The sequence below is a fragment of the Stenella coeruleoalba genome (genome assembly GCF_951394435.1).
Source record: "Stenella coeruleoalba genome assembly, chromosome: 15".
NCBI lineage: Eukaryota > Metazoa > Chordata > Mammalia > Artiodactyla > Delphinidae > Stenella > Stenella coeruleoalba.
Window position 1 is genome coordinate 86,417,398 of NC_137161.1, and position 21,003 is coordinate 86,438,400.

The 21,003-nt window shown below is 57.8% G+C and overlaps 1 protein-coding gene across 1 annotated transcript; it reads left to right on the forward strand.

Annotated features, from left to right (window-relative positions):
• Nucleotides 1-4,540: 4,540 nt before the first annotated feature.
• GRIFIN (galectin-related inter-fiber protein) lies at nt 4,541-8,940 on the forward strand (the record flags this gene model as incomplete). Its single annotated transcript, XM_079945505.1, has 4 exons — nt 4,541-4,652; nt 7,755-7,995; nt 8,092-8,251; nt 8,770-8,940. 4 exons carry the CDS (start codon nt 4,541-4,543, stop codon nt 8,938-8,940), a joined length of 684 nt encoding a protein of 227 aa, XP_079801631.1.
• Nucleotides 8,941-21,003: the final 12,063 nt, after the last annotated feature.

Genomic DNA, 21,003 nt, shown 5'->3' on the forward strand with positions numbered 1-21,003 from the left:
CCCAGCCTGTCCCTCTCACAGGTGTAGCCTCAGCTCATCTCCACAATGTCACCTCACACCGCCCCAGCCCCCGACACCCCGGCCACGCCAGCCCCCTTGCTGCTCTGACCTCAGGGCCTTTGCACCTACAGTTCCCTCTGCCTGGGGCATTCTTTCCGGGTCTCCCAGGCTGGGTCTTTCTCAGCATGAGGTCTCAAGGCAGTGGTCACCTCCCCTGAGAGCTTCCTTCCTGCTCCAGCTGAAATAGCCCCCACCCCTCCCCTCCCACCATCTCAGCTTGCGCCATCCCAGAGAAGCAGAATGCAGGCACAGATGCAACTTAAAATTTTTCTAGGGCTTCCCTGGTGGCGTAGTGGTTGGGAGTCCGCCTGCCGATGCAGGGGACACGGGTTCGTACCCCGGTCCGGGAGGATGCCACATGCCGCGGAGCGGCTGGGCCCGTGAGCCATGGCCGCTGAGCCTGCACGTCCGGAGCCTGTGCTCCGCAACGTGGAGAGGCCACAACAGTGAGAGGCCCTCATACAGCCAAAAAAAAAAAAAAAAAAATTTTCTAGTGGCCACGTTAAAAAAGTTTTTAAAACAGGCAGAATTAATTTTAATAATATCTTGTACATTTAACCCAGTATACCCAAGATAGTATCATTTAACAAGTGATCAGTATGAGATTATTAATGAAATACTTTACATCATTTCTCTGCACTAAGTCTTGTAAGTCTAGTGGGGTTTTTTGTTTTCTGGATGTTTTTGGCCGTGCTGCACGGCTTGCCGGATCTCTGTTCCCCAACCAGGGACTGAACCCAGGCCATGGCAGTGAAAGCCCGGAATCCTAACCACTAGGCCACCAGGGAACTCCCAATCTAGTGTTTTTTTTACACTCACATCTCAAGTGCTCAACATCGAAGTGCAGTCAGGGGCTATTGAACTGGATGGTACAGTTTTTTTTTTAATGCTACTGTCCTATTTTACTTTCTTCCTAGCACAACTCACCATCTAGAATATTCCACGTGTAATATTTGTTGAGCTGTTTATCATCTGTCTCTCCCACCGCAATGCATGTTCTGTCGTTCTCCCCACAACTCCACGCAGCAGGCGCTCTGTAAATGTTTGGGAGCAAGTGATGGAGGGCTGCCTGGGTCAGGTTCCCCTCCCCTTACCTCACCCCTCACCGGGGAGGGGTCGTGGCCCCAGGTCACAGAGCAGCACATGGAGGTCCACTCTCTACAGAGTGGGGCCTGAACCCACGCCTGCTGTCCTGTGTCCCCACGTCTGGCCCGGTGCTGGGGGCGGGGCTCTCTGGGTCCTCGAGGCTCTGGCAGCCCCATCGTCAGGCCAGCTCTAGGATCCCCCAGCCACCGTCTCATCTAATAGGATTCCCAGCCCCTCCGTCCTCAGATCCAGGCTGCTGCTGCATGTGTTTATAAACCTGGGGCAGGATGCTTCCCTGGAGGCTGTCGGAGCACAGAGCCCGTCTGGAGGAAGCCTTACAGTCTCCCCTCCAGGCCAGATGTCAGTCGGGCTGCTCCACCCTGCCCTGACGAGCCCGGCTGGCCCCCAGCCCCTCTCATTGGCTGTTGTGCCCGGCCAGTGGCCCCCTTTCTGATAGGTGTGTCTGGACTAGTTGAGCTTCCTCCACGATGGCTGCCACCATGGGATAACTCATGGCTGGTACTGGCCCAAGGCCCAAGAAGTCCCACAGTCCACCCAGGTCCCAGCCCACCAGGGCCATTAGGGAGCCCTCTCCCCCATCCCCCCCAGAGCAGCACCACCAAGGGCTTTTGGAGTCTCTCAAGCACATCCTTTTGAAGGGCTCCGAGTGACCCCTCGACGGTCGTTCACAGCAACGCCTCACCAGGGAAACTGGTGGTCACGCTGCCCACAGTGGCCTCGGTCTCTCCATCTGTAAAGTGGGAAGGGAAGCCCTCACCCAGCAGGGCTATGAGCAGACGTGAACTCACTTGGAGGACTGCAAAGGGAGGGGCTCTTGCTAACACATGCTGAGGCAAGGAGCGTAGCTGTGGGAGCTGGGAAATGACAGAGGGAAGCTGGGGGGCCTCTATCCTACCCCCTAAACCCTGGCCCCACTCCTGCAGGGTTGTGACTGAGAACGGCAGCTCCACCAGCGACTGGCTGCGTGGACCTGGGCCAGCTCGAACTCCCCATGAGCCTTGGTCGCCGCCCTATAAAATGCCTGGTAAAGTGGATGGGGGTGGAGCACTCCCCCTGCCCAGCCGGAGCTAAGGCCTGGCCCCGGGGTGCGTTCTGCACCCCCTCGGGGCTCCTGCCTCTGTCTGGAGAAACACCAGCCTTACCCCCACCTGCGTGGCGGCTCCGTGGCCCGGCCCACCCAGAGCCCCATCTCCACGTCCCTCCTTTGGGCCAAGTCCGGCTTTGCTTCTGTCCCCAGCTGAGCTCACAGTCTGTGCTCATTGCCCCACTTGGCGACCTCAGATGGAGAAACTGCAGCCCAGGGAGGGGTCAGGGGCAGGTGGGCCTGCTCTGCTTTGCAGGGGCGTGGAGGGAAAGGTGTAGGGCAGGAGGGGCAGCCCCAAGAGGTGGGCCCTGCGGGGTCCGCGCGGGAGGAAGGCCAGGCCGACGCCAAGGGTCCTTCGGGCCGCCACCGGCCCCCCCTGCCCGGGAGAGGGGCGGCGTCAGATCTCGCAGCACCTGCTTAGCACTGCCTCCAGTGAAACCTTATCAGCCCCCGTGTGTCCCCAAGTGAGCAGATTCTCTGGATGATAAGAGATGTGGGGGCAGAAAGAATGAGACGAGGACAATGGCCAGGGACAATGCCGGGCCAAATTAGGGAGGGGACGGTGGTGCCTGGCAGGGAAGGCCAGGAAGGGCTGGACTTCAGCCAGGCCTCAGAGGTTGGCTGGGGAGTTGTCTTCCCCATCCTGGCCTCTCCCTCCCCAGGGCCTTAGCACATGCTGTTGCCTTTGCCAGCAACACTCTTCCCCCCACCCCTTCTTCTGGCTAGTTCCTTCTCTTCTGGGCTCAGCTCCAATGTCACCTCCTCCAGGAAGTCTCCCCTGACCAGCTCATATCATATACAAGTGCCCCCTGTACACGATCATCACTCCCCATATTTTCCCTTCAGAGCTTTTATCGTAATAATAACTCAATAACGTGATGTTGGATTTGTCATTTAATGTTCGCTCCCTTCCTCAGACACTGGAAGCTCCATGAGGGCAAAGACTGTTTGTCTGTCTGTCTGTCTTGTGACCCATAGCACAGGGCCTGGCAGAGAGCAGGATTCAGCTAACATTAGCTCAGTAACTGAACGGGCAGCTGGTTGTGATGTGCAGATGGTAACCCACCCAGCAGACGGATTCACGACAAACACCTGGCACAGCACTGAGCACATAGTAGGGGCTCAGCTGATAAGTGATAGCAATCGTGGCCAGGATGAGCTGAGTTCCCTTGGTCTTTCTCATATCTCCCTTCCCTGAGCCTGGGGCCTCTGTCTGCCCCAAGTCGCATGGTCATGGCATTTTCTTGAGCACCTACTGTGTGCCAGGACCTGCGTGGGCACCGGCAGGCAGGGAGGAGGTGGGAGAGGAGGTGCCCGCGTGGATCAGGCTCAGACCTGCCTCCTTCCCTATAGATCTCTGAGGGTCCGAGGCAGCTCCTGGCACGCAGTAGGGCCTCAGTGAATGGCTTGGATTGAAAATGACTTCTGTCCTGAGTGAGCGAGTGCAATTCAGAGGAGGGAGAGACCCAGGAAGCTTTTATGAGCGACTCGACTAAGCTTTGAGAGAACGGGACTGGGGACAGGTGGTGGCTGGGAAGCTGTTAGAGGATTCAGAGGGGACAGGGGAGGGAGCAACAGGAGTGCGGGACCTTGCTGCCCTCTCCCAGAAGCAGCCCTGGCAGCTCCAGCCTTTAACAGGCCTTACAGCCAAGGTCCTACGAGGGGCCTCAAAGGGGCAGCAGAGGCCAGAGCTTAGGGCCCTGCTGCCGCCTAGGCTGCCTCTCAGCGAGCCCTCGCCTCCTGGGCCTCGGTTTCCCCACCTGTGTGGGACGGTGTTTTCAAACTGCCCTCACTCTCCGTTGACCCAGAGGGCACGCTCACGCCGTGGCCCCAGCAGGGGGGAGAAGAGGGGAGCCACTAAGCTCAAAGGCCACCAAGCGCCCATCCAGGGGGAGAGCTGGCCCGAAGCTGCGTGTCCCGGGCCAGGTGTGGCCCCTGCCTGGAAGCCACTACGCCTCTCTGCCAAGTGGGGGCTGGGAATCTCCATGCTGACCTGTCAGCAAGTGGTTCCAGACCTGGGCTGGGGACGGGGCGGGGGTCGGCCCTGGGAGGGTCTTGGAATCTGAAGAGGGCTCCTAGGGCAGCCTGGCCCGGCCTGAGACCCCCCCAGACCCGGAATCGGTCATTGGTGGGCCAGGCTGGTTGCTCACGACAAGAGAGGATGGGGGCTGGAAAGAGCATGGGGCTGGGAGTCCGGAGGCAGCCCTCGCGTCCTGATGCTGCCACCCTTTGCCATGGGGCTCTGGGGAGGTGTCCCCTGTCTGTTTCCTCATTGCTCAAGTCGGCGCAATGACGCCTGACTCCACGAAGCCCATGAAAGCTGTGCTGGCCTCCCCAAAAGATGAGGCAGTCCTCGTCAGTGTCCCGGGGGAATTGTGCCCGAGGTCTGTGGGGCACCGAGGTGTGTCAGACCCTGCCTGGCGTTGACAGGACTCCTACACAGCCCTGCCTCCCGGTGCTCTGCTCTCACTCTTCCCTACCACCTTCTAATTCTTATTCCCTAAGACCCGCTTTAGCTGCCTCCTCCTCCAGGAAGCCGACCCTGATAACCTCCCATCCTGGTCTGGTGAAGGACTTCACATCCAGGGGCAGACTGCTGGGTTCAAAATCTGGCGTTGTCACTCCCTAGCTGTGTGACCTTGGGCAAGTTGCTTAACTTCTCTGTGCCCTTATATCCGGTGCAGGACATGTGATGCTGCCCGTAAAGAGCTTAGCTGAGTGCCTAGCAGCGTGAGCTCCGGGTAGACGGTGGTTATCACTATGCCATGGGGCAGGATTTCTCTTCTGGGTATCTCTGAGCACCAGCCCCATGCCTGGCGCCACCTGGCGATGGTGGCCCCAGGGCTGAGGGCGGGCCTCTGAGCCCAGGCCACCATGCTGGTGAAGATCCTCTGTGGAGCTGGGTGGAGACCCTGCTACCTCCTCTGGAGCCTATGGAAACCAACAGTCCAGGGCAAAATCGCACATCCGGGAGGAAGAGGGGCATCGTCTGGCTGGGCAGGTCTGTTTGCTCCCAGGCCCCAAGCCATAGCATAGCATAGCCCTGGCTGGCCAGCAATTCCAGGTTGGGGCACTGCCCACTGCCCCCGCCTCAGGGGCCCCTGAGGACTGGCTGGGGCGTGCCTGCAGGGCTGGGCCAGCCACGTGCGGCCTAGGTGTCCCTCTCTCCATCCCCCCAGCCCCGCTGAGGGCTTCTGGGCCCTTGGCCGTCCCCACTGCTGAGAGCTTCGGGGGCTCCTGGCTCCCACCCCACGTAGGAGAGGTTCCAAAGCCACAGCCAGGGGGTGGTGAGACCACAGCCCTGGCCAGGCGTGGGCTCATGCCAGGCACAGGTGTCACGGGGTGGGCGGAGGCCCAGAGCTGCATCATCCCAGTTGGGCTTTCTGAGGTCTCCAGGCTGGAGTGAACAGGCAGGCTCGGCCCAGGGGCTACCTCAACACAGCCCCCATTGTCCCCCGTTGATTGGGAGGCTGAGGCTTAGAGCGGGACAGGCCTGCCCGAATCAGGGGTCCTCAGGCTCCTCCCCCCAGGCCAGGGCCCGCCCCCGATGCCCAGCTAGGGCTGCAGGCCACTGACTCCCAAGGAGTCTCCGCCAGAACCCCTGCTGACCTCAAAGCCAGGAGACCACAGCCCAGGTTGCTGCGTCCAGCCAGGGCCGTGGCCACCCCAGGCCACCCTCCCCTGCCCAGGAGACAGGCACGGGGAACAGAACTGTCGCGTGCAGCTGGGACGACTGCGGCCCAGAGGCTACTAGCTCCAGGTCGCCCAGCCAGCTGGCAGCCCGTTCTGCTCCCCTGACCGTGTGCTCTGCCCCTCACTGGGCCCTGGGCACCGGCCAGTGCTGTACCCAGAGTCCAGGATCCACGTCTCCACCTGGCAGCTGGACAGGAGACGGTACAGGGATGTGCAGAGGCAGCAAGGGGCCTCACCCTCCTGCTGGGCCACTGTGGCAGGGGCTCCCCTCTCTGTGATCATTGGGGGGAGGCACGGGGGAGGGGTCTGCAGACTTCAGTCCCCAGGACGGCCACGCTGGGTTGGGACAGGGATGTGCATACAGGCAGGCTGGTGTCGGAGGCAGGAAGCCATAGCAGGCAGCCTCGCCTCCGCTGCCCAGGGCTGCCCCCTGCAGGCCCGGCCAGCCCTGTCCCATGCCTGTCGGGGAGGCCGAAACTGCCCTTCCCGGCCTTGGCCTTCGCATCACCCCCCTCATCAAAAATGACAGGCGCACGCCTGTCACCAGCACAGGTGGAGAGGCCAGGCGGGACGCACCAGGGGCTGGAGGGAAGAATGGCCCGAGGGGAGTGGTGGGGTTACGCAGGGCTGGCAATCCTGGCCGAGCACCCCTCAGGCCCCGGGGGGCCAGATGCATGCCCACCCCGCCGAGGCTCGCTGGGCAGGGAAAGAGCAGTGGCACCTGCAGCGCACGCGCTTACCTCGAACGTGACACCTCCCACCGCCGTGGGCGCACTGTCACACACACTGCGTTTCCCCAGCCGCCCGGTCCCACGCTCGCCACCCCCGCGCCCCCCCACACCACCCCCGTCACCTGCACCCTTACACACTCACCCACCTGCTCACCGTACACGCTCGCCGCGCACAGCAGCCCCGGTGCTCCCTGAGCCTGCCCTGGCTCCTCTCTGGGTCGGCCCCCTGGACTGTCCAGCCAAGAGGCCCCCATGGCTGTCCCCAAAGCCTGGGGAGACTCTGCCTGTCTCGGCTACACGCTCCCCGAGGGCCCCAGTCTGGCCCCCTCCCCCGCGCCGGGGCCCAGGAGCCAGGCCAGGAGAGGAGAGGGGCTGTGGGAAAGGCCCTCCCCCATCTTGTCCACCCGCCAGCGTCCTGGAATGTGCTGACCGCAGCGGCCCAGCCTAATCCCAGCTCTGCCCCGTGGGGCCAGCTGAGCCTCTGGAGCAGGGCAGCAGGGGAGGCGGGGCTGCGCTGGGCCGGGGGCACAGGCCGGAGGCACCAGGTGGTCTGAGGGCCCGAAGGCCGGGCAGGCCTGGTAGGCGTCCCCCCGGCCCCTCCTCGCTTGACCACAGGGGAGGGTGTGAGTCCCTGAGATCCTGGAGGCGGGGTGGGGGGCTGCCTCAACCACGCCCTTCCCGCAAAAATAGGGGAGAAGCTGCTTTCCCAGGAGCCTGAAGGATCCTAAGAAGCGAGGTGAACTTCGAGAGGCAGACAGGCCCCGAGGCAATGGGGGTGCGGAGGGGCCGCCCGCCCTGTCCCTGGAGCTTGAATGGAGGACCTGCTGGTGGGGGAGGGCGAGAGGCTGAGGACAGAGGGAGAGGTGGGGGCAGGGAAAGGCACAGTGACCTCATCAGCCGCCCCTGGGGTGCGGCTCCCGAGCCCCCGCCCAGCCCGGCCCGCCTATATCCCCAGGCTTGTGCTGCTCCCAGCAGAAGCTGGAGAGATGACACTGCAGGTGGGTGAGACCTGGACCTGGGGAGAAGGGAGCAGGGCCAGCGGGGAGGGTCCCCCAGTCAGCTGTGCTCCTCCCCCACAGAGCTGCCCTCCCACGAGACCCCCAGGCTGAGAGGGAATGCTGCTCAGAGGGCCAGGGTCCGGGCAAAGTGCGTGCACTTTGGGGGACGCCTGGACAAGTGGAGTACCCGAGGGGGAGGATGCCACAGACACAGGGCCCTCTGTCCCCTCTTCTGCCTGCAGTTTGAAGCCTTCTATGCAGGGGGCCTGGCCCCGGGCTGGAACCTGCTAGTCCAGGGACACTCTGACTCTGGAGAGGACAAGTAAGGGACATCGCCCTCCCCAGGGTCCCCTCTTTGGCCTTGGGTGGGTGACTACCCAGCCGTTCGCTGCTCTCACGAACCTCATGATGCCCCCAGGTTTGAGATCAACTTCCTGTCTGAGACAGGGGACATCGTCTTCCACATCAAGCCCCGGTTCTCCAGTGCCACCATCGTGGCCAACACCTTCCAGGGCGGCCACTGGGGCCAGGAGGAGGTGTCCAATGTCTTCCCGCTGGTGCTCGGGGAGCCCTTTGAGGTGACGGGAGTGGGGCAAGGCCCTTGGGAGGCAGGGGAACCCATGGGGTGGGGTGGGCGAGGCCCTAGGGGGAGGGGCAGGGAGGCGGGGGTTGGGGTGCCTGTGGACACATCAGGGCCACCTGCTGCTTTGTGGGAAGGATGCTGTGTAGCATCTAGGGCTCCCTGTATCCCTGGCTTCCAGCAGCACTGCTGTCCCCACTGGGAGCCCCTGGGGGAGGGGGCTTATTAGAGATGCTTACGGGTAAAAGGGCCAGTGCGGGAGTCTCACTGCTGGGTCTGGGGGTGCAACAGGGTGCCCACCCCCTGGCCGCCAGCTACCTCTCTGAGGAGAGAGGGAGGGACTCCTAGCTGGGGGTTCAGAACTCCCATGGGGCGGGCCTGCATGACGGCGGTTCCACGTGCTCAGGGAACCCTGGGCCCCCCGGCTATGCCTCCTGGACTCAGAGCTCTTGGAGCTCAGTGCAGGAGCAGGTCGCAGGCCCAGTGGGCCGTGGGTCACTGGCCTCCCGCCCACAGATGGAGGTCAGCTCGGATGCGGAACACTTCCATGTCCACGCCCAGGAGCACAAGGTGCTGCAGTTCTCCCACCGCCACAGGCCACTGGCCGCCATCACCCGGGTGCAGGTGCTGAGTGACCACCGCCTGGCCCAGGTGGAGCTGGCCAGGAGAGGCCTGAGCTGGGGGTAATGTTCCCGCCCCGCCCCAGAGCACCTTTATCCCGGGGCCCCACTTGCCTGGGGGGGGCTGTGGGCTTGCCCTGTCCCCATCTGGTGGGGCTGGAGCTGAGGCGGGTGTCCTGGATGCTTGCAGGGACGTGGGCTACTGAGCTGTGTCTGAAGTCCCAGGATCGAGCCTTGGCCATCGGCCGTCCCTCGCCCAGTGAAACCCACGCTGGGGAAGCTGTGGGGAGAGCCCTGTGGTTCTGGCCCCCCACTCCAGCTCCACCTTCAATAAAATTTAAGCAGGCTGCAGGAGCTTGGCTACTTGGAGAGGGTGATGGGCTGGGGTGGGGTGGGGCCATTCGAAGCAGCCCTGGACATCCTCCCCAGGGCTAGGGGTCAGGGGTCCCTGAGACCTACGTCCTGGTGGTGGTCCAGCCCCTTACCTCACCCCCAGGACACTGAGGGTCTGGGGGATGCTGGGACAGGCTTGTGGGGAGGCCCCTATCTGGAGGTGGGGAGTGGTGATGAGATCCAAGGAGGGGAGGGCTCCTGGCCATAGGCCAGAAGGTCCCAGCCGGTGTTCACCCAGGACACTCATACCCTCCAGCTCCGCCCTCAGCCCCCAGCCCAGGGCAGTCTACTGAGAGGTCCCAAAGATTCCTCTTTGCCCTACTTCCCCTAGGGTACACGGAAGGGTCCCTCCTGCAATTCCTGTCCCTGCCCACTTCTGTACGTGTGGTGGGGGAGGAGGGAGCCCTGGCCAGTGAGCACAGCTGCGCGTCCCCCGGCCCCTGGCTTCCGAGCCCAGCTCACCCAACCATCTCTCTGTCCATCCCAATTAAAATGGTGATGTCACAGTTTAGGGTGAGGCTTAGCCGGTGTTCACCGTTTACAAGTGAATTATTTAAAGAAAAGTCGCAGGTCAGTGGTATCACAGACAGAAGGGTGGGGTGTAGAACCGGCTGCCTCGGTCTGAGTTGCAGCTCTGCTGCCCTGATGTGCGACCTTGGCCAAGTTCCTGAACTTCTGGGCACGAAGAGAGCCCTCAAGTCATCGGGAACGGTGAGGCTCCAGGAGCTGATTCAGGAGAAGCGCTAGAGAAGTGGCTGGCACTCGTCATGACATCACCTGCCGTGGGATTCCTGGCAGGACACACATCTGCCCCAAGCATCTTGCCCTCTAAGCTTTACAGCTGGGGAAACTGAGGCTGGGTCGGGGAAGAAGTCAGCAGCAGGGTGGGGCCCACGGAGGGGAGGGCCCAGCGACCCAGTGCCCTCTGGAGCTGAGGAACCATCCAGGGTGGGCGGCAGCTGAGCAGGGCAGAGGGGAGACGGCGGTGCCCCCGCCCCCAGGTGAGACAATGGCGGCCCCAGACTCCAGCAGTGCAGCTTCCTTCCTGTCTCCGCTCACTTCCCCGTCTGTGTCCGTGGCCCAGCTGGCCCAGGAGCCCCTTCCCGCCCCCTCCTGCAGGAGGCCTGGCCTTTTGTGTCAACCGGGAGGGGCTGGGGGCCGGTGGGCTGGTGGATGGGTAGCCAACCAGGCCCTGGGAAGGACTGGGTTGGCAGGGAAGGGGCGAGGCTTCTCCTGCCCCTGGGGACGCCGAGCCCACCGATGGGGCTTCCCCGCTCGTGGTGCAGGTCCCCTGCTTTGCGACCTGAGCTGGCTACTCACCCTCTCTGGGCCCGGTCTCCCTGCAGACAAAAGGCTCCCCTCCTGGTGAAACTCTGCCTCCCCAGTAGCAATGCAAGGTGGGAGGGGGGGAAGGACGGAACACGCCAGGTTTTATCTTCTTCAGTTTGGGGCGGCTGCTGCTGAGCCTGCGGACAGCCTGGGCTCAGAGGCAGACACACCGACTCCGAATTTTGCTGGGCTCCACCCGAGGGCCAGGTCAGCACCATCTCCCAAGCACTTGGCCGGGTATGGAGAGCCACGCTCCTTTTACAGATGTGAAGCAGGCTTAGAGAGGGTAAGTGACTTGCCTAGGGTTGCTCAGCAGATGAGGAATGGAGCTCAAATATCTGACAGGCTTCAAGCGCGCGCGCACACACACACACACACACACACACGCCGTCCCTCGACGTTGGCCCTGAGCTGAGTCAGCTTCGCATCAGTCCTTCTGGGGGCAAATCAGACCTCAGGGGCCGCAGGCCCACTGCGTCCTTGAGCCTCAGTCTCCCCAGCTACGAAATGGGGTGCAGGCAGCTACGGTCTCAGAAGGTCCTGCTGCAGGGGCTACGCGCCATGTGGTAACCCTTCCGTGACCTCACTGCTCTCAGCACACAGTGGAGGTGCCCATCTGTAACTGTGCCCCGTCTCAGCACCACAGCCCCTTCGACAGAACCATCGGCTCCTCCCTCGGCTCAGAGGACACCTCCTCTGGGAAGCCCTCCTTGACCTCTGCTTCCCTCTACCTCCTGCCCTAATCACACTGCCTCTTCTGGAAGTCGGGGACCAGGTCTCACTCCAGACCCCCGGCCCCAGCTGCTCCAGAGCACATCTAGCTCTAGAAATGTTTGCTGAACAAGTAAGTGAATAAATGAATGATTGACGTGGACAAAACCACTTCGAGCCTTGAACAAGTTAGCGATGGCCCTCCCAACAGGGGCTGTGGACCGACAAGGCCTCTACTGCAGGCTCCCGCCTTGTTTAAGGTGGTCCCCACACTTGGGAGATGAGAGCAAACCCAACCCCTCCCCTCCATGCCCGAAGGCCTCGCACCTCCGGCTCCAGCTCTCCCCGTTTGTCCGCCTCCTTCCAATCCTGGAACACACTGAGCCGTCTCTGCCCCAGGGCCTTTGCACTGGCACCTCCCCCAGACGCTCTTCCCCAGCGCTCAGCCTGGCCGGCTCCTTCTCATTACACAGGCCTCTCTTCTAGATGCTGCCTCCGCAGAGGGACCTCTAGCATCTGGCTGCATTTATTCTCCATCGCTGTTGCATTTGTTCCCAAGCAGCAAATTATGGTTCACAGATCTACCTGCTCACAGGTTTGCCAGCCGGACAGTCAGCTCCTGGACATGGGCTGGCCGGCCTATGTGCTCACCATTGGATTTCTCATGCCTGGAACAGAGCCTGGCACACTGGAGGCACCAATAAATATCTATTAAATTAATGGAACCACACCCTGCTCGAACGCTTCTAGGGACAGGCAGCTCACTACCTACCATAGTAGCCCATTTCCCTGCTGACTGGAAGCAAATTCTCCTCCTCCCCCCATGCATTCCCGTCCCTCCCCTGTGCCATGGCAGAAGCCCCTCGGAAGGAGCCCACACATTCCTTGACACCCTACAGAGATCCAAGGACATCATCAGGGTGCTGTGTTCCAGCAAAAGGACCTGTAAGAGGTGAACCCAGGCAGCCCCTGCTCCTGGCAAGCCAAATAAAATCTCTCAGAGGACCTGTCCTCCCCTCAGTTCTCTGGGTAGTGTGTATGAGGGGCAGATCCACTGGGCTGGGCCTGTCTGAGGAGTCACAGCTGCCTTGGTGAGAAGGCTTGGGCCTTGGAGAGTTAGGTCTACAGGCTTCCAACACCACCGACTGGCCAAAGGAGCCAGGCTCTCTGATGGTCAAGGAGAGAGTTCAAATGCGCATGGGGCCACGTGATTAAATGAGGCAGATAGGGCAATAGGGACTGGTGGGGCCTGTGGCTAATGGGAAAGGACTTACCCCATTGTGTTCAGCTCCTTCCAATTACGCACAGGAAAACGTGGGTCCGGAGTGGGCAGATATTCTGATTTAAAAAAAACCTGAAGTTAAGTTGCTGTCCGATAACCTGTTTCTAAATACTGGCCACTATGTATACTAAACAAGGTATCAACCTCCGAGCTGCCCTGGGGGTGACTAGTTCAACACTTTTGCCCTGTGTCGTCCCGTCAGGACGGGGTTACAGGTCACCTGGGGCGGGGAGCCGCCTTCCTGCCCTCCCTCCGCACATTCTTAAGGCCTCTCCACCCCGTGAGGAACACACAGACCAGCAGAGGGCGCCAGGCATGGGTTTGCCTCAACCCCAGCTGCAGGTTGCAGAGACCCACTTCCAGGGCCGGGACAGGGTGGGGTCTGCATTCCTGGGCTCAAGGTTTGAGTTCCTGCAGAATGAGAGCCTGGGCCCGAGGCCAGATGCTGAGACACGGAGAATCAGGTCTGGCCAGGCCCTCCCTGTCCTACTGACTGCAGAACCCAGGCCCTGGTCCTGGGCTGAATGATGGACTTGAGCAAATTACAATTTCTCTGAGCCTCAGTTTCCAATTCTGCATAGTGGGTGGGGCCTGCCAAGTGCGGCAGGATGCGGTCAGCGTGACCCCTGGCCCTCCCATGGAGGAGAACAGGGTCGGGCCGGAGCTGCTCCCTGCCAGGGTCCGTGGACGTCTCCAGCCTGGCCTGGCACAGCTGAGGGCTCCTCCCACACCACACCCCAGAATTCCTGTACCTCGGCTCACCTGACTCCTGCCTCTGGCCGAGGAATGGCTGCCACGGCTCCTTTACGGCCACAGCGAGCGCGGGGGCTGCCGGGAGAGGCTGACTCTGAGCTCCAAGTGTGTCTCAGCCTGACCCAGGAGGGCTGGGGGCCACCAGGGCAATACGCTTAGGGCGCTACAGTGACACCCTTAGTGCGGTTCCTCTCTGCTTAGGGCAGAAGCCGAGCTTGAGTGGCAAACCTTGGACCCCCAGGGCAGCTCCCAGGAGGAGGGAAGTGACTCGTAGGTCCCAGTGGTGTGGGTGCTGCCTGTCACTGGGGGCCCTGCAGCCCTCTGTGGCCAGAGGTCCCACGCAGGGACTCGCCTACAGTGTGAGGGTCCCACAGGGCTGCTGGCTGCAGCAGTGAGGGGAGCAGCCCCTATGCGGCAAGGTCTGCTACATCAGTGAAACGAAAAGTATAGCTATGCAGATGCTCAACATGACTGACCGTCTCTGGAGGGACTTGGGAAACCTGGCTGCAGGTGACCGGGACCTGCTGGGCTGGAGCAGGCTGGAGCACCCATCTTAAATATTCATTTTTAATTCCCCCCAACATCTCGTCGTGAAAATTTTCAAACACGTGGAAAAGTTGAACTAATTTTCGGCAAACACCCAAGTACGCACTATCTGGAATCGACAGTTAACGTTTTGTTCCACGGCTCTGTCGCATATGGGTCCGTCCTGGACTCGCATACATCTCAAGGTAACGGGTGACACCAGCCCTTCACCCCGATACTTCAGCACGGACATCCTTAACTAAAGTTCACTACTTGTTTAGGGCTCTTCTCTCTTGAAGCCTCAGTTTTGCCTTCTGCAAAATGGGGTAACCACCCATCCCTGTATGCCTGTGGGGGCCCCAGGGCTGCCGGGCGGAGGACACTTGGCCCGTGGAGAGCGGCGAAGCAGGGCAAGGTATTAACACTAGTGGGAGGCTGTGGTCAGACCTGTTGCTTGTCCCAGCTCCCCTCCCCCCGCTGGCTGGGGCCCCTGACCCCCCCAGTCCCCGTGTATCACAGCCTTGGGTAAGAGGCGTGTCCCTCCCGAGCTTACCGCCTCCCCACCCCGTGGGCTGGAGCTGTCTTTTCAGCACCAAGAGGCCCTCGGCTCCAGCCCCCTGGGTGAGGGTCCCAGGCAAGGTCAAGCCCCCACCCCAGCCCCATGAGCAGCAGCCCTTCCTTGAAGGGTGTCTCATGGACGTCAGCTGACTCGTAGGAGGTGGGGCTCCTCAAGTGGGCACTGAGCCCACAGCCCTGTCTTCCGGGTCCACTGGTTCTCCTGTGGGAGGTTGAGCAGGTGCTGGTGGGGGTGCCTGACCCTGGGAGAGTCCACTCTGGCAGGTAGCCCGGCAAGTCCTGGGGGCCTGGCTTGTCCCCATGGGAGGCCCATGGCGGTGGGGTCCTACGGAGAAGGGGGTCAGCCTCCCGTCTGGGTCGTGGCCCAGGTTTTGGGTGAGGGTCACTGCCTCTGTGTTGCAGATGGGGGTCCTGCTGGCGTCACTGCGCTGCAGCCCTCACCCCCCAGCCCCATTTTTGGTGCCCGTGGGTAGGGAGACCAGATGGGAGGAAAGTCCCCTCCCCAGACCTCCCTGGCCCTCTGGCAGGGCCTGGGTCCCAGCACTCCTCCCCAGGACGGGCAAAGCAGCCCAGAGCACCTGGGTGGGGGGCTGAGGAGGCTCCAAGTAGAGGCGAGAACAGCAGGGAGCAGATAAACTGGGACAGACAAGGGCCACCCCCCCAGCCCTCCCCCTGAGGCCCTCCCTCCCCCCTCCTCTGAGGCCCCTCCAGTGGGGCAGGGTCCCATTCCCAGCTTGGGGGGGGGTAGCACCTCTGACAGTTACATCCTGTTCCCTGGGGGAGGGGCAGCTTTCCTCCAGAGTCTGGGCCACACTCCCAACCCCCCACACTCTTTCCCTCTCTGTTCACTGTCCCTCCCCACTTGGGGTCTTAGCGATGATTTCAGGGGTTAAAGGAAGCCCAGCTCCGGGGGCTCACCTTGCTGAGAGGGGGCTCGCTCATGAAAAGTATGAGAACTGTGCAGGTTGGGTCATGGGGCCAGGCCTCCAGGGACTCAGCAGAGCAGATGTTCTTTCTAAACGCTTAGAGGTTGACCCCTCTTATCTTATTGGTCCCGTTGCTGATTTTTATAGATGAGGGATCTCAGACACAGAGAGGGGAAGACATCGGCCTAAGGTCACACAGCATGTCCTTGGCAGAGCTGGGATTTGAACCCAGGCAATCTGGTCCCCGAGTCTTTTAGATATTTGTGTGGGTGTGGTTGGGGGAAAAAAAAAATATATATATATATTCAGTGCTATTTGTATTGCTTTTCTCCTTACTCCTTTTTTAAAAATGAGGCCTCGAGTTTGCAAATGTGGGTTTTGTAAACACAGTTTGGGGAGGGTGACTCTGACCACACGCTCATGCCCAGTTCCTGCCAGGCGGAGAGGGGAGCCACTGGGACAGGCAGGTAGTGGGAAGCGGGCAGAGCCAGTGGCCGTGACGCATCCAGGCTGTGAAGGCGCCCAGGGGAAGGCTGGAGGGGACCCTGCGTACCCTGGCCAGCTGCCCGGCACATCCCGGAATTTGGAGAAGGGGGCAGCCTCCTTCCGGGGGCACCAGGCTCTGCGCCTGTGGAGGGGGCAGCGCAGAGGGTGGCGGCGGGGGAGGGGTGGAGGTGTTCCTGGGGCCTGTGGGAAGGCACTGCCCGTAGCACGGTGACCCGGCCGTGCTCCCCCCTGAACCTGGCTGTGGTCTCAGGACCCTGGAGGCAGCTCAGCTACCGTCACCTCAAGCCCAGCCCTCTCTCCAGCCAAGAGCTTCGTTCCTTGCAGTGAGCATTGCCCTCCCTGACAGCCAGCCATTCAGAGCCTGCTAGCCGGGACCAGTTCCAGCCTGCGGGACAAAGCGGTAACCAGGGCCCAGGCCCGGCTGACCCTGGACGGGCAGTTGGCTCTGCTGCCTGGCAGGGCCCTCGCCATGGTTACGGCCCACCCATGGCTCTGCTCAGAGGCTGGCATTGTTTGGGAGTCAGAGTGTGGCGAGCACGCAAGGGCCAGGGCTGGCACGCTGACAAGTGCTTTCCCACGCTGCCGCCCCTCAGCAGCCCTGCGGCGGTGAGCGGCCCTGGCTTTGGAAGGTGGGGAGGCCTGGAGGAGAAGGGCACTGCGGAGTCAGGGCCGGCCTTGGCCGAGGCTCTGAGTCAGGGCTTGAGGCAGTCAGACAAGGAGCGGTGTCCCGGCTTTGCAAGGGAGCGTCAGCAAAGGGACAGTATTACTGTGACTTGGACCACGAACACATCCAAGCCAACGCTGGCGGCTTCACCAGTTCCTGTTCCCCGGCGGACAGAGTCCGCGCTGCTCGCACGTCCTCAAGTCTCCAAGCTTTTGCTCCCACTGACCACTCTGCCTAAATGTCCTTCTACCAATTCTATCCCTGGGCACAAATCTTCCCTATAAGTTGTCACCTTCCTTAACTCCTGCCCGTGCAGCGAGAAGGGACAAAGCTTCGCTTGTCCCTTTCCAAACACACAGCAACTTCTCTTTGGAGACTTGTCCCTCCCCTGCGCAGTGTGGTCTCGGGGTGCAGAAGATCCCACCTCAGAGGCTGAAGGTATCTGGAGGGTCTTCTGGCTGGACCCCTCTTCACCCCTTGGAACGGCCAAGGATGGGCCATTTGGCGACGTCCGCCAGGACTTGGGTCTGGAACGAAGGATGCGAGGACGGGTCTGCTGCTTGCACCGGCCATAATGTGGTGGCCACAAGGTTAAATCAAACACAAAGAGAGAAATAGGAAAGCAGGGAGTTCCCTGGCGGTCCAGTGGTTAAGACCCTGAGCTACTGCAGGGGGCACGGGTTGGGTCCCTGGTCAGGGGACTAAGATGCCACAAAATAAAATAAAATAAAAATAAAATCCAATGTCTAATTGTTTTTTAAAAATCTTTAAAAAAGATACGAAAGCAGCAAGAGAAAAACAACTCTTGCATATACAGGAGCAACAGCGGGATGATGGCTCACTGCTTAACAGAACCAAGGGAAGCCAGTGGAAGGACGTGTTCAAAGTGGTGAAAGGAAAAGCAATCAACCCAGAATCCTATATCCAGCAAAACAATCAAAAATGAAGGCGCAATAAAAATATTTCTAGGTTTAAAAAGCCTTAGGAAAAGCATTGCTAGCAGACCTGTCTTACAATAAATACTAAAAGAAGTCCTTCAGGGTGAGAAGAAATGACAAAAGATGGTAACTCGAATCTATAGAAATAAATGAAAAGCACTGGGACGGTAAACATGTGTATTAAGGTAAAAGACCATGTAAATATATTTTGATTTCTTAACTTCTTTAAAAGACATAAGATTGTATAACTAAATAAGTATAACACTATTTTTAATATAATAATTTTACCACTGTACTTATGATGTATATAGATGTAACACATATGACAATAGTAACACAAAAAAATGGGGCAAGATGGAGTTATAAGTTTTATGGAATTAAGTCCGTATTAATCAGAAGGAGATGCTGATAAGATGCATATGTAATCCCCAGGGCAACCACTAAGAAAATAACTAAACATCTAGTTTAAAAAAGTCAACGGAGAAATTAAAGTGGTGCACTAAAAGAATAGTTATTTAACATAAAAGAAGTTAATAAGGGAGGAACTGAAGAAGAAAAACGTCAGGAAAATATAGAAAATAAATGGCAAAATTAAAAATGTAAACCTAATTGTAGAATACTAAAACACAAACTTGTTTTGTGTCCCTGGTTCCTGGCGCAGAGCTCCTAAAACCCTCGGAATTTCCTGAGTGTTAAGAGTGCCTTTTGTTATTCATAATAAGCTCTCCGGGGCCAGATCTGAGGTTATGCTAATGAGGTGGACCTTGATGGGGCGGTGCCCTGGACAGCTCCAGGATGGGGGCTGGGCGCCCAAGGAACCAACCGCATGACCAGAGGGTTGGAACTTTCAGCCGCCTCCCCACAACCTCCAGGGAGGGGAAAAGGGCCGCAGAGTGAGTTCAATCACTGATGGCCAATGATTTAATCAACCATGCCTAGGTAATGGAACACCGTCTAAAAAGCCCAAACAGCAGGGTTTGGGAGCTTCCAGGCTGGTGAGCACATCGATGTGCCTGGAGGACGGTGCACCCAGAGAAGGCACGAAGCTCCGCACCCCCATCCCCACTCTCTTTGTATGTTGCCCTGTGCATCCTTCCATCTGGCTGTTCCTGAGTTGCAGCCTCTGGAGTATAACCGTAATCCTCAGTGTTGTGCTTTTTTGAGTACTGTGAGTCATTCTCGTGAATTACTGAACCTGAGACAGGGGTTGTGGGAACCTCTGAACGTGTAGCTAAGTCAGACAGAAGTGAGGGCAGCCTGGGGACCCAGAGCTTGCAACTGGTGTCTGAAGTGGGGGCAGCCTCACGGGATGGAGTCCACTTCACCTGTGGGTCTGTGACTCCAGGTGGTTCATGTCAGGATCGAACCGAATTTGGTACACCCAACTGGAGTAGGAGAATCAGAGAATTAGGTTGATAGATACGAAATATGTCAATAATTACATTAAATGTGAATTTGGGTCTAAACACCCCAATCAAAAGGCAGATGCTTTCAGGGACTTCCCTGGTAGTCCAGTGGCTAAGACTCTGCACTCCCAATGCAGGGGGCCTGGGTTCGATCCCTGGTCAGGGAACTAGATCCTACATGCCACAACTAAAGCTCCCACATGCTGCAACTAAAGGTCCCACATGCTGCAACTAAGACCTGGCTCAGCCAAATAAATAAACAAATAAATTTTTAAAAAGGCAGATGTTTTCAGACTGTATTACAAAAAAAATTTTTTAAATCAAGATTCAACGCTATACTGTCTAAACCTTAGATTCACAGACACAAATAGATGAAAGAAAATGGACAGAAAAAGGTACACATGCAAACATCTGTCCATAAAAGAGCTGGGGTGGCTGTATTAATATCAGACAAAATAGACATTAAGATAAGACATACTACTAGAGACATTTCATAATAATATAGCAATTGGTAAAAAAAAAATAATAATATAGCAATTAAAAGTGCATGCATCTCTAACGTAACAGCCTCAAAATTCATGAAGCAAAAACTGACAGAACGAGAAGGAAAAAATTAAACAATGCAGTTGGAGATTTCAATACCCTACACTTGATAACCAATAGAACAACTAGTCAGAAAATCAGGAAGGGCAGAGAAGACTTGAACAACACGGCAGCCAACTAGACCTGACACGTACAGACACTCCACCCAGCAGTGGCAGAAGCACGTCTCTCCCAACTGCACCTGAAACAGTCTCAGGATAGACTATGTGCTTGGCCACAAATCAAGTCTCAATATACTTAAGAGGACTGAAAACACACAAAGCATATTCTCCAGCCACAGCAGAATTAAGTTAGAAAAAAACAACAGAAAACAATCTGGGAAATCCTCAAATATTTGGAAAATAAACAACATGTTTCAAGAAAACATAGTCAAAGAAGAAATCGCTAGAGAAAACAGGGAATATTTTAAACCAAATGAAAATTAAAACACAGCATATCCAGCACTGCAACTAAAGCAATGCTTAGAGGGAAATTATAGCTCTGAACACCTAGATCAGAAAACACCTTAAAAGCTGGAGAGAGAAGAGTAAATTAAACCCAAAGCAAAAGCAGAAGAAAGGAAATAATAAAGACTAATGCAGAAATCAATGATAGAAAGCAGAAAAACAGAAGAGAAAATCAATGAAGGGACTTCCCTGGTGGTCCATTGGTTGAGAATCCACCTTCCAATGCAGGGGACACAGGTTCGATCCCTGGTTAAGGAACTAAGATCCCACATGCCGTGGGGCAACTAAGCCTGCACCCCGCAACTACTGAGCCCGCACGCCACAGCTAGAGAGAAGCCCATGTGCCACAACTGGAGAGCCTGCACACCACAACTAGAGAGAAGCCCACACACCACAACGAAAGATCCCGCGTGCCACAACTAAGACCTGACACAGCCATAAATAAATAAATAAATATTTTTTTAAAAAATTAAAAAAAAAAAAGAAAAGCAGTGAAGCCAAAATTGATTCTTTGAAAATATCAATTAAAAAAATAAACCTCCAGGGCTTCCCCGGTGGCGCAGTGGTTGAGAGTCCGCCTGCCGATGCAGGGGACGCGGGTTCGTGCCCCAGTCCGGGAAGATCCCACATGCCGTGGAGCGGCTGGGCCCGGGAACCATGGCCGCTGAGCCTGCGCGTCCGGAGCCTGTGCTCCGCAACGGAAGAGGCCACAACGGTGAGAGGTCCGCGTACCGCAAAAAAAAAAAAAAAAAAAAATAATAAACCTCCAGCTGGACTGACCAAAAAAAAGGACAGACGACATAAACTATCAAATTCAGGAATAAAAGAGGAGATACCACCAATCCTACAGAAATACAGGCTTATCAGAGAATATTATGAACAACTTTATGACAACAAAATAAACAACTTAGATGAAATGGACAAATTCTCATAAAGACTAAAAATTTTAAAACTGACAAGAATAAATTGAAAATTGGAAAAGACCTGTAGCAAGGAAATTGAATTAGTAACTTAAAATCTTCCCACAAATAAAAGTCCATCCCAGATGGCCTTACTGATAAATTCTACCAA